Source organism: Macaca mulatta, chromosome 10, assembly GCF_049350105.2.
Source record: "Macaca mulatta isolate MMU2019108-1 chromosome 10, T2T-MMU8v2.0, whole genome shotgun sequence".
Lineage (NCBI taxonomy): Eukaryota > Metazoa > Chordata > Mammalia > Primates > Cercopithecidae > Macaca > Macaca mulatta.
Genome location: NC_133415.1, coordinates 89,956,849 through 89,970,000, shown reverse-complemented (window position 1 = coordinate 89,970,000; position 13,152 = coordinate 89,956,849). Strand labels below are relative to the sequence as shown.

At 43.3% G+C, this 13,152-nt stretch overlaps 1 protein-coding gene across 8 annotated transcripts in view; it reads left to right on the top strand.

Annotated features, from left to right (window-relative positions):
* The window catches only part of MROH8 (maestro heat like repeat family member 8), a 77,393-nt gene extending 66,599 nt beyond the window's left edge, over positions 1 to 10,794 (top strand). For 3 of the 8 annotated variants that reach the window (XR_013398594.1, XR_013398593.1, XR_001447523.3), the window contains 4 exons: positions 1,912 to 2,007; positions 3,357 to 3,422; positions 9,015 to 9,186; positions 10,602 to 10,792. Coding sequence is in view for 5 of the 8 variants with exons in the window: in NM_001193970.2 (NP_001180899.1) it covers positions 1,912 to 2,011; positions 3,357 to 3,422; positions 9,015 to 9,163 (315 nt within the window). In the remaining 3 variants the exon portion in view is untranslated. 8 annotated transcript variants of the gene reach the window in all.
* The last annotated feature ends 2,358 nt before the right edge of the window (positions 10,795 to 13,152 follow it).

The window sequence follows — 13,152 nt, the reverse complement described above, 5'->3', positions numbered from 1 at the left end:
TTTAGTAGAGATGGAGTTTCACTATGTTAGCCAGGATGGTCTCAATCTCCTGACCTTGTGATCTCCTTGCCTCGGCCTCCCAAAGTGCTGGGATTACATGCGTGAGCCACCACGCCCGGCCTATGACCTGTTTTTTATTGTGGATCTATGTTTCTATAGTTCCCTCCCAACTGAGTCACAAATTTAATTTCGATTGCTACCCTTAGTCACAAAAAGACTGGTGGACTCTTTGGAGCCCTTCTAACATGGGTCAGAGGCTACAAGGTCAGGTTGATGCTGAAAAAGTTACTTATGGACTGAATTGAAATGGAGTTATATATTGCTTTTATAACTATCTTGAATCCTTTCCTTGACTAGAACGGATTGTTTTACTGTCCATCAGGGCATGTCCAGGGAGTCCCAAGCAAGGGCTGCTGTGCAGTGTGGCCATGCAGCATGATGGCAGCATGCCACTTGTTCTGCCAGGACCCAGATGGTGTCATTTCTCTTCATGAACTCCACAGAAGCTACTGTGGCTGATCCCAGGGTCAAGCTTGAGCCCGGGCAGCCTCCACAAGCCCATCCATGGTTTTCTAGAAGCTGACCCTAGAACCACCTAGCAGACCCTAGGAATGACTGACTATTCGCAGGAGTCTCCCATATGTACCACCTCTTTAGGACCCACAGAAGCTTTCTCTGATCAGACTTGCAGTGCCCTTGTGTCGGGGATTCCATTAGGGATTATCTGTCTGATCTCCACCCAAACCTATAGCTGATGCACTGATGACAGCATTTACAGAAGAAAATTTGGTGTTGTCAACTACAAGTTGTCCATGTTAATTATGCCATAAATTCTATCAAAATAAATCCTATTTTCCCCCTCCTATTTTTTTTTTTTTTTTTTTTTTGAAACAGAGTCTCACTCAGTTGCCCAGGCCTTGGCCTCCCAAGTAGCTGGGATTACAGGCCCACACCACCATGTCTGGCTAAGTTTTGTATTTTTTTAGTAGAGCTGGGGTTTTGCCATGTTGGCCAGGCTGGTCTGGAACTCTTGACCTCAGGTGATCCACACTGCTCTACCTCCTAAAGTGCTGGGATTACAGGCATGAGCCACCGCACCCAGCCTCCCCCTCCTATTCTTGAGGTGCCGTCCCTATACAAGATCCACTGAGAGGTGCCTTCATTCACCCAAAAGCCATGACAGGCCATAGAGAACCCGAGGATTAAAACTTTCTGAGGGGGCCAGGTGCAGTGGCTCACGCCTGTAATCCCAGCACTTTGGGAGGCCGAGGCAGGCGGATCACAAGGTCAGGAATTCAAGACCAGCCTGGCCAATATGGTGAAACCCTGTCTCTACCAAAAATACAAAAAAGAAAATTAGCTTGAGCACCTATAGTCCCAGCTACTCGGGAGGCTGAGGCAGGAGAATCGCTGGAACCCGGGAGGTAGAGGTTGCAGTGAGCCAAGACTGCGCCACTGCACTCCAGCCTGGGTAACAGAACGAGGCTCATTCTGAAGAAAAAAAAAAAAAAAAAAAAAAACTTCCTGAAGGGAGCCTGCAAGCTAGCAAGGGAGATAAAACCTCGATGTAAAAAAGTGCGTGCCAGGAGAGGAATACCTGCAAAATGCTCAGAGCAGGGTTAGGTCAGGCAGGCAAACAGTCAGGGACAAGCTCATAGGGAGGCAGAACTCAAGGTGAAGCTTAAAGAACAAGACTTAAATACAGAGAAGCCAAGATGGGACATTCACAGGATTTAGAATAACTTGGTCTAGGGGCTTGTTATTCTGGTATAATACTCATTCAGCAACTGTAGTTATTTCAAACACTACTGTACTCTTTCTGATAGAGTCTCCAACCCCAGAAACTATGGTAAGTCTGATCAAAAGAGTGCTGCTGCTTCATTACTTTATACTTATTTTTTCCCCACTTAGGAAAAAAAGTGCAAGGGGAAAATTAACATCCTAGAACAAACACTGATATACTCCAAGAATCCAAAACTTTCCGTCAGAAGATCAGCAGTCTTGTTTGTAGGTACAAAGAACGCCCTTTCATTCCTATAGTCACTTTTGTCCTATACTTTCCCAAATTGTGTTGGCAAGCATCTCTTCTTTTTTTCTTTTCCTTCTTCCTTTCTTTCTTTTTTTTTTTTTTTTTTTTTTTTTTTTTTTTTTTTTTTTTTTGAGGAGTCTCACTCTGTCACCCAGGTTGGAGTGCAGTGGCGTGATCTCAGTTCACTGCCACCTCCATCTTCCGGATTCATGTGATTCTCCTGCCTCAGCCTCCTGAATAGCTGGGATTACAGGCACCTGCCACCACACCTGGCTAATTTTATTATTATTTTTATTTTTATTTTTATTTTTGAGAAAAGTCTCGCTCTTGTCCCCCAGGTTTGAGTGCAATGGCTTGATCTCAGCTCACTGCAACCTCTGCCTCCCGGGTTCAAACAATTCTCCTGCCTTTGCCTCCCAAGTAGCTGGGATTCAGCTGCCTGCCACTATACCCTGCTAATTTTTGTAACTTTTAGTAGAGACGGGGTATCACCATGTTGGCCAGGCTGGTCTCGAACTCCTGACCTCAGGTGATCCGCCCGCCTCAGCCTCCCAAAGTGCTGGGATTACAGGCATGAGCCACTGCATCCGGCCTAATTTTTGTGTTTTTAGTAAAGATGGGACTTCACCGTGTTGGCCAGGCTAGTCTTGAACTCCAGACCTCAGGTGATCCACCTGCCTCAGCTTCCCAAAGTGCTGGGATTACAAGCGTAAGCCACCACACCCAGTCAGTATCCCCATTTTTATGTATGTATGGTGTGGGGGTTTTATATGTGTGGGCAGGGGTGGTGGTTTGAGACAAGGTCTCACTTTGTTGCCCAAGTTGAAGCACAGTGGCACGATAATGGCTCGCTGCAGTCTCAACATCCTAGGCTCAAGCAATCCTCCTACCTCCCTCAGCCTCTTGAGTAGCTGGGACTATAGGCATGTGCCACCATGCGCAGCCGATTTTTTTTTTTTTTTTTTTTTTAAGAGACAAGGTCTTGCTACATTGCCCAGACTGGTCTTAAACTCCTGGGCTCAAGCAGTCTTCCCGCCTCAGCCTCCCAAAGTGCTGGGATTACAGGCGTTAGTCACCGTACCCGGCTGTGAGTCACTGCACATGGCCAAGTATCCCCATTCTTTATGAAGATGACCTTGGAAAAAGGGGCTCTGCTACCTATAGGTAACTACCAGGCACGTGGAAGCCCAGTTTTTGGAATCTGCCTAATTATCAGAAGGCTGATTCCACCAGCTGCTTAGATGTCTTAATGATAAAAACTTTTAGATATTCATTTCCCAGAGCAAAAGCCAGATCACAGTACTCATTGACTTTATCCTGCCTTTAGGCCTTTTATCGAAGTACATGGATCACAATGAGCTCAGGAGGATGGGTACTGACCGGATAGAGGATGGTAAGTGATAACAGTCCTTGAATTTGGGGTGTACCCATATTTTGGAAGGTATCTGAGGCAGCCGCTGTGGGAAGGCTTTATAGCAGAGCTGAGACCCTGAGCTCTAGAAAACCTGGCTTTTGTAGCAGGAGTGCTATTGGTGATTTCAGCTGAATGACAGTCCCATTCCAGTCCAGTTTCCCTTTAGGAAAGGACATGACCCTATTTGTCTGGAAACTAGCTTTGATGAGTCTTGGGGACAGTTCCTGAGCCTTGTCTGTCAGCAAATAAGACATTACCTAGAAATACTATCTTAGGAAATTATGATGATTCCTCACAAGTACCACAGAGATGACTGCAGCACTATTTTCTATAAGCAGTTGTCCTGTAACGTAGGTAGGACTTGGTAATAGAGATGCTTTATAGTCACATTTTTCTTTAATTTTTTTCTTTAATGTTTTTCTTTCAAATCCCCTGTTCTGAGACACAGGCATTCTTTTTTTTTCTTTCGAGATGGAGTCTTGCTCTGTCGCACAGTTGAGTGCAGTAGCCTGATATCGGCTCACTGCAGCCTCCACCTCCCAGGTTCAAGTGATTCTCCTGCCTCAGCCTCCTGAGTAGCTGGGATTACAGGCACGTGCTACCACGCCCTGCTAATTTTTGTATTTTTGGTAGAGATGGGATTTCACCATATTGGTCAGGCTGGTCTCAAACTCTTGGCCTCAGGTGATCCACCCACCTCAGCCTCCCAAAGTGCTGGGATTACAGGCATGAGCCACTGCGCCCGGCCAAAACAGGCATTCTTTATTCCCACTAAGAAGTAGTCCTACCATTAGAAAATGCCATATGATGCTGTCTTACAATCCAAAATTATTACTTGCAGAATCTAATCAAAATCCTGAGCAATTCATTACTTATAAAATAAAAACATAACTGGTGAAACGGCTAGCAGCTAAAGTTTATTTAAGAAAGATCATGCCGCTTTTCTCTAAGGTCTCCCACTTCCTCACAGATACCAGAAGCAAAGAAAGGAGGCTGGGTGCAATGGCTCACACCTGTAATTCCAGCACTTAGGGAGGCTGAGGTGGGAGGATTACTGGAGCCCAGGAGTTCAAGACCAGCCAGGGCAACATAGTGAGACTTCGTGTCTCTCTCCCTCTCTCTTTATATATATATATATTTATATATATATATATATATATTTTTTTTTTTTGAGATGGAGTCTCGCTCTGTTGCCGAGGCTGGAGTGCAGTGGTGCAATCTCAGCTCACTGCAGCCTCCACCTCCTGGTTTCAAATGATTCTCATGCCTCAGTCTCCCAGGTAGCTGGGATTACAGGTGCCCGCCACCATGCCTGGCTAATTTTTATATTTTTAGTAGAGATGGGTTTCTCCATGTTGTCCAGGCTGTTCTTGAACTTCTTACTTCAGGTGATCCGCCTGCCTCAGCCTCCCAAAGTGCCAGGATTACAGGCATGAGCCACTGCACCTGGCCTCTATTAAAAAAAGAAAATTAGTCGGTGTGGTGGTATGTGCCTGTGGTTCCAGCTACTCAGGAGGCCAAAGCGGGAACATTGTTTGAGCCCAGGAGGTCAAGGCTTCAGTGAGCCGAGACTGCACCACTGCACTCCAGCCTGGGTGACAGAGTAAGATTCCGTCAAAGAGAGAAAGAGAGGAAGAGAGGAGGGAGGAGGGAGGGGGGAGGGAGGGAGAGAGGGAGGAAGGGAGATTATTCCAAGGGATAGGATTCTACGTGGCTGATTCTGTTCAAATAAAAGGAAATTATTTTCTAATCTAAAAGGGGGACGAAACTTCCTTTTCCATTCAAAAGTTACCTATATGAAAGATCTAGAAAATATATATAATTATGTGCATATAGATTAGAATGAACCATATGTGATTAACATTTCATGTTCTGTGGAACATGGCCAGGTGTGGTGGCTCACGCCTGTAATCCCAGCACTTTGGGAGGCCCAGGCAGGTAGATCACCTTAGGTCAGAAGTTCAAGACCAGCCTGGCTAACATGGTGAAATCCCCTCTCTACTAAAAATACAAAATTAGCCAGGTGTGATGGCACATGGTGCATGCCTGTAGTCCAGCTACTCGGGAGACAGAAGCAGGAGAATCACATGAACCTGGGAGGCGGAGGTTTCAGTGAGCCGAGATGCGCCATTGCACTCCAGCCTAGGGACAGAGTGAGCCTTCATCTCAAAAAATAATAAATAAATAAATAAATAATGAATGTTCTGTGGAACATGTGGACAGACCTCAATGCAACAAGTGAAAGAAACTACAAACTAGTGAAGTGTTACATTTTGGAAGCAAACAAGATGAATTTAAAGGCAAAACACTGCTTAATAAGTATAAAGCTCCAAATTATGAAGAGGTCTTGAGCGTTTTTGAGAGCTTGGAGAATTATACATAAAAAAGAGAACCTGGCCCGGTGTAGTGGCTCATGCCTGTATTCCCAGCACTTTGGAAGGCTGAGGTGGTAGATCACCTGAGGCCAGGAGTTCAAGACCAGCCTGGCCAACATGGCAAAACCCCGTCTCTACTAAAAATACAAAAATTAGCTGGGCATATTGATGTGCACCTGTAATCCCAGCTACTCAGGAGGCTGAGACATGAGAACTGCTTGAACCTGGGAGGCAGAGGTTGCAGTGAGTCAAGAACGTGACACTGCACTCCAGCTGGAGCAGCAGAGCAAGACTCTGTCTCAAAAAAAAAATTAATTAAATAAATAAAATAAAAATTAAAAAGATCCTTTTCTAGGTATGATACCAAAGGCATATCCATAAAATAAAAGAATGGTAGATTTGTCTACATCAAAATTTTAAAAACCAACTTTGAAAAAGAGAGAAATAGTTAAAAGTGAAATGCAAACAATAATATGAAGGGAAATATTTGCAACATGCTAAAGGGTTAATACCCTTAAATCAAATTAGAAATCCTCAAAAGAAAAGTGGCAAACAATATGAATAAGCGGTTCATAGAATAATTACAAATGGCCAATAAATAGATGAAAGATATTTGATATTACTAGTAATCAGAGGTTTGCAAAATAAATCATGATGAGATGCCAGTATGCGTTTTTCTGTCGAAATGGCAAAGATTACCAATTAATAAACTTCGAGCCGGACACAATGGCTCATGCCTGTAATCCCAGCAGTTTGGGAGGCCCAGGTGGGTGGATCACCTAAGGTCAGGAGTTTGAGACCAACCTGGCCAACATGGTGAAACCCCATCTCTACTAAAAATACAAAAATTAGCCAGGTGTGATTCAAGGAGAATCGCTTCAACCTGGGAGGCGGAGATTGCAGTGAGCCGAGATCGTGCCACTGCACTCCAGCCTGGGTGACAGAGTGAGACTTCGTCTCAAAAAAAAAAAAGAGGGAGATTCTCCTGCCTCTGCCTCCTGAGTAGCTGGGATTACAGGCGCCATGCCCGGCTATTTTTTGTATTTTAATAGAGATGGGGTTTCACCATGTTGGTCAGGCTGGTCTCGAACTTCTGACCTCGTGAGCTGCCCGCCTCGGCCTTCCAAAATCCTGGGATTACAGGCGCAAGCCACCTTGCCCAACCTGACTTATCAATTCTTATTTAGGAATTTAATCTATGAAAATAAGCAGAAATAATTACAGGAATGTTCATTTTAGTGTTATTTAGAATAACAAAAATGGGAAATAATCTAGATTGGAAACAACAGATAATTAAATAAATTATAGCATATTCATATTGTAGAATTATATACAGGTTGAGCATCCCTAATCAGAAAAATCCAAAATCTGAAATGCTGTCCACCCTGAAACTTCTTGAGTGTTAACGTGACACCACAATGGGAAAATTCCATACCTGACCTACCTCATAAGACAAAACACAATCAAGCAGTTGTGCTGGCTCACACCTGTAATCCTAGCACTTTGGGACGCCAAGGCAGGCAGATCATCTGAGGTCAGGAGTTCAAGACCAGCCTGGCCAACATGGTGAAGCCCTGTCTACTAAAAATACAAAAAGTAGCCGGGCGTAATGGTGCGCACCTATAATCCCAGCTACTCAGGAGCCTGAGGCAGGAGAATCGCTTCAACCCGGGAGACGGAGGTTGCAGTGAGCCAAGATCTGTCACTCTGGGTGACAGAGTGAGACTCTGTTTAAAACACACACACACACACACACACACACACACACAGTCAAAACTTTGTTTCATGCACAAAACTATTTAAAATATTGTATAATATAAAATTACCTTCAGGGTATATTTATAAGGTGTATATGAAACATAAATGAATTTTGTGTTTAGACTTCAGTCCTATCCCCAAAATATCTCATTATGTATATGCACGTCTTCCAAAATCCGAAACAGTCTAATTTCCAAAACACTTCTGCTTCCAAACATTTTGGATACGGGATCCTCAACCTGAATAGCCATGAAAAATATTATAGAATAATTTTCATTTTATTTATTTATTTATTTATTTTGAAACAGGATCTCAGCCTGTTGCCCAGGCTGGAATGCAGTGGCACGATCTCAGTTCATTGCAATCTCTACCTCCTAGGCTGAAGGGATCCTCCCACCTCAGTCTCCCAAGTAGCTGGGACTACAGGCACAAGGCACCACACCTGGCTAGTGTTTTATGTTTTGATATTATGTAGGCATAGGGTTTTGCCGTGTTGCCCAGGCTGGTTTTGAACTCCTGGGCTCAGGTGATCCACCTCCCTAGGCTTCCCAAAGTGCTAGAATAATTTTTAAATGACTCAGATAAATGATGATGTGGTATCATTAAATAAAACCAGCATTTGCAATTCCTAGGTCATATGGTTCCGTTTGGACAAAAAGTAAAAGCATATATATGTAAATATAAATGTATGAAAAAAAAGACCAGAAAGATATACATTGAAAATAACAGTAGTTATCTCTAGATGGTAGGATTATGGGTGACTTTTCTTCTTGTGCTTACATGTAATATCTAAATTTTCTGCACAATGAACATGTATTTATTTTGTAATATGAAAACATAAAAACTGCTTGGCACGGTAGCTCACACCTGTAATCCCAGCACTTTGGGAGGCCAAGGTGGGCGGATCACTTGAGGTCAGGAGTTCAAGACCAGCCTGGCCAACATGGTGAAACATGGTGAGCCGAGATCGTGTCACTGCACTCCAGCCTGGGCAACAGAAGGAGACTTCATCTCAAAAAAAGAAAAAAAGAAAAAAAAAAGAAAACATTAAAAACTAAAAGTTTTTTGTGTTTTTTTGTTTGTTTGTTTGTTTGTTTTTTGTAATTAAAAGAGGATAGTGATGTAAGAGTTACTTCGAGGACCAACACAGGAACTTAGATATTAACATTAGACATGGCTTGGGAGGTCCAGATAATTTGACTTTAGAAAGACTACTTGGAATGTGATTATTGCAGAAGAGTGAAATGTTTGGCAACTCAGAAACCAGTAGGTTTTGTAGATCAAAATTGGAATCAATTCACTGATATATAAACTTTTAGACAGTTGGACCTGTAATCTAAGCTGCTATGGGCATGTAAGCTTTTTGCTATCTAGACCTTCGTTCATTTCCATAGATCTCAGGGGCTTTTACCTCCAACCTGTGTTTGCCTGCCGCTAGATCTGAGAGACCTGCTGTGTGACCCTGAGCCCTCGCTGTGCATCATCACCTCCCAGACTCTGTTACTAGTCCAGATGGCAAGCGCCGAACCAAAACCTAAGCAGAGAGTGAACTGGTTGCAGAAGCTCATGGGCAGGTCCTCTGCCTAGAAACACAAGGCAAGCAACATCAGGTAAAAACCAATCCTTTCAGAAACCACAGAAGTCACTGATGCCAGCCCCCCTTTTTTCAGACTTAAAACAATGCCAGCATTAAGCCACCTCTACCCATTTAATTACCTCCAACGTGTTTTTTGCTTTCAAAACCTTGAAGAAGATATAGAGGAGGGCAGTTCTTAGTTTAAAATTGCAGATACAGTTTAAAAATCTACGGAGTTGGCCGGGCGCGGTGGCTCAAGCCTGTAATCCCAGCACTTTGGGAGGCCGAGACGGGCGGATCACGAGGTCAGGAGATCGAGACCATCCTGGCGAACACAGTGAAACCCCGTCTCTACTAAAAAAAAAAATACAAAAAAAAAAAAAAAATCTACAGAGTTTTTGGCCGGGCATGGTACCTCACGCCTATAATCCCAGCACTTTGGGACTCCAAGGCAGGCAGATCACTTGAGGTCAGGAGTTTGAGACCAGCCTGGCCAACATGATGAAACCCCGTCTCTACTTAAAATACAAAAATTAGCTAGGCATGGTGGCAGGCACCTGTAATCCCAGGTACTTGGGAGGCCGAGGCAGGAGAATCGCTTGAACCCAGGAGGCAGAGGTTGCAATGAGCCAAAGTCACGCCACTGCATTCCAGCCTGGGTGACAGAGTAAGACTCTGTCTCAAAAAAAAAAAAAAAAAAAGTTCACATCTTTTTTTTTTGTTTGTTTGATTTCTTTTAGAGATAGGGTCTCCCTCTGTCACCCAAGTTCAAGTGCAATGGCATGATCACAACTCACTAACCTCGAAGTCCTGGCCTCCTGCCTCAGCCTACTAAGTAGCTGGAACTACAGGCACATACAACCAACCATACCTGTTAAATAGCCCTTCATGCTATTGTCTCCATCTCAGAAAATAAGATAGCCCTTAACTGCTACAAACCGTTCTTTGTCAAATGGGAAAGGCAAAACAGAAACAAGAGCTAATATAGGTGATGTTAGGGTTTGCCTATATCTACATCTTCTGCCTCCATTTAAATCATAAACTGGATTTTATATTGCACATGCTATCTTACCAAATATCAGCACAATTATTTGCTCTGTAAATAGAGCTATATTTGGAATAGGCAAAATAATACAGTGGAAATATGAAGTTCAGAGTGTACAGGTCTGGGATCAAATGCCAGCATTATAGCTGACTTTCTGGAAACATTAAAAAAAATTATTTCTCAACTGCAGGTTTATGTAAAAAATGGAGATAGCGTTTTCTAACTAAAGGCTTGTTGAAAGGAATAAATGAAAGAGTATGTTTAAGAGGTATTAGACAGATTGAGCACAGAGTACATATTTAGTGATTGTTAATTCCCCGTCCTCCCCCTTGTACTGGACTCGCACCAGGGACTAAGAACTACAGATGAATAAGCTAATTTTTTTTCTTTTTTTTTTTTTGTAGGACAGAATCTTGCTATGTTGTGCAGGTAGGCTAGTCTTGAACTCATGGCCTCAAGTCATCCTCCTGTGTCAGCCTCCCAAAATGCTGAGATTACAAGCATGTACCACCGCACCCAGCAGAATTCCAGTCTTGAGAAGCAGGTCAAGGACAGCTTGAAAAGAGATTCTAAATAAATGTTAATGTTACAATGTTAGTATGTCTGCTTAATTGCCAACAATATTAAGAATAAAATAACTTTTTTTTTTTTTTTTTTTTTTTGAGACAGGGTCTCACTCATTTACCCAGGCTGGAGTGCAGTGGCACGATGATGACTCACTGCAACCTCAGCCTCCTGGGCTCAAGTGATCCTCCCCACTGAGCCTCCCAAATAGCTGGGACTACAGGTGTGTGCCACCATGCCCAGCTAATTTTTTGTATTTTTGGTAGAGATGGGGTTTTGCCGTGTTGCCCAGGATAGTCTCAAATTCCTGAGTTTAAGTAATCTGCTCACCTTGGCCTCCTAAGTGCTGGGATTACAGATGTGAGCTACCATGCCTGGCCAGCAATCCATTCTAATAGTTTCATATTTAATGATGTATTTTTGTGAAATCCTTTATGGCCCTGTCTTCTTCCTTTTCCTTTCCCTTAAAAACTCCAAGTGGCCAGGTGCAGTGGCTCATGCCTGTAATCCCAGCACTTTGGAAGCCCGAGGCAGGCAGATCATGAGGTCAGGAGTTTCAGACCAACCTGGCCAACATAGCGAAACCCTGTCTCTACTAAAAATGCAAATACCCGGGCATGGTGTCATGTGCCTGTAGTCTCACCTACTCAGGAGGCTGAGGCAGAAGAATCACTTTAACCCAGGAGGCAGAGGTTGCAGTGAGCCAAGATCATGCCACTGCACTCCAGCCCAGGCGACAGTACAAGACTCCGTCTAAAAAAAAAAAAAAAAAGGAAAAACCTCCAAACAAGAAAAAAATCTCTGAATTGGTGTAATGGTAAATATATCCCAATATATCCAAGTTTTCCACTCCTTCTCCCCTTTTTTCCATTTTCATGATTCCCTCTCCTATAACCGATGTCAGATCCTCAAATGGCTCTAGGATAGGAACTATTATTTGTTGAGTACCTACTGTCTGCTTTAAGCATAAATGGAGAAAAATTTCTTACAAGCAGAAATTTTCTGGGAAAAGAGATTAGTTTGTGCTGGGCGACCACTTTTGTAAGTTGCATGTGGAATTGTGGGAGACCCCCAAGAGGCACACTGAACTAATTAGAAATAGTCACCATCAATCTGATTCTCAGGCTCTTGTTTGGTTGAAGAATATACACAGAGAGCCAGAGCTGAGCTATCTAGGGCAATGGAGGGACATTTTGGAGGTGATATGGGAAAAAAAGAAAGGAAATGGAACAACTGGCAGGTGAAGAATGGAAATATCTAATGGTTAATTGCATTAAATTTTTTTTTTTTTTTTTTTTTTTTCGAGACGGAGTGTCACTCTGTTGCCCAGGCTGGAGTGCAGTGGTGTAATCTCAGCTTACTGCAACCTCTGCCTTCCCGGTTCAAGTGATTTTCCTCCTGCCTCAGCCTCCCGAGTAGCTGGGACTACAGGCAAGCATCATCATGCCCAACTAATTTTTGTATTTTTAGTAGAGACAGGGTTTTGCCATTTTGGCCAGGCTGGGCTTGAACTCCTGGCCTCAAGTGATCTGTCCACCTCAGCCTCCCAAAATGCTGGGATTACAGGCATGAGCCACCATGCCTGGCCCCCATTTCCCCCAATTCTTTGATATCTGGTTTAAGTATTCTTAGCTATTATCTTTTAGTTAGTGATTTGGATGAAATGCTTTACTTTTTTTAAACATTGTGGTTATGACTAAATAAAAATTGAGTTTGCATTTTTCCAAATTAAAGGAAAAAAAGGTAGCCATAAGGAATCACAAATATGACTAGGGTAGGGTGAGAAAGGGGAGAGTAGCAAATGAAGGCAGAGTTAGACAGGGGACAACCAGACCCTCAGTGCCTTGTAGGCCAGGACAAGGAACTTCGCTTAACCCTGAAAGAAATGGGGAGTCGCTGGAACATTTTCAAACTTTTGGATTTTTGACAATTGAATAGATTTAAAATATGGTTTTACACTGGCTTAAACTTGCATATATATATTTTTCCTATTAGAAAGGTTGGGGCTGGGCGCAGTGGCTCACGCCTGTAACCCCAGCACTTTGGGAGGCCGAGGCGGGCAGATCACAAGGTCAAGAGATTGAGACCATCCTGGCCAGCATGGTGAAACTCCATCTCTACTAAAAGCTACAAAATTTACCGTGGCATGGTGGCGCATGCCTGTAGTCCCAGCTGCTCAGGAGGCTGAGGCAGGAGAATTGGTTGAAACCAGGAGGTGGAAGTTGCAATGAGCCGATATTGCACCATTGTACTCCAGCCTGGGTGACCAGAGTGAGACTCCATCTCAATAAATAAATAAATAAATAAATAAATAAATAAATAAAAGGAAGGAAGGGAGGAAGGAAGGAAGGAAGGGAGGGAAGGAGGAAGGGAGGAAGGAAGGAAAGAAAG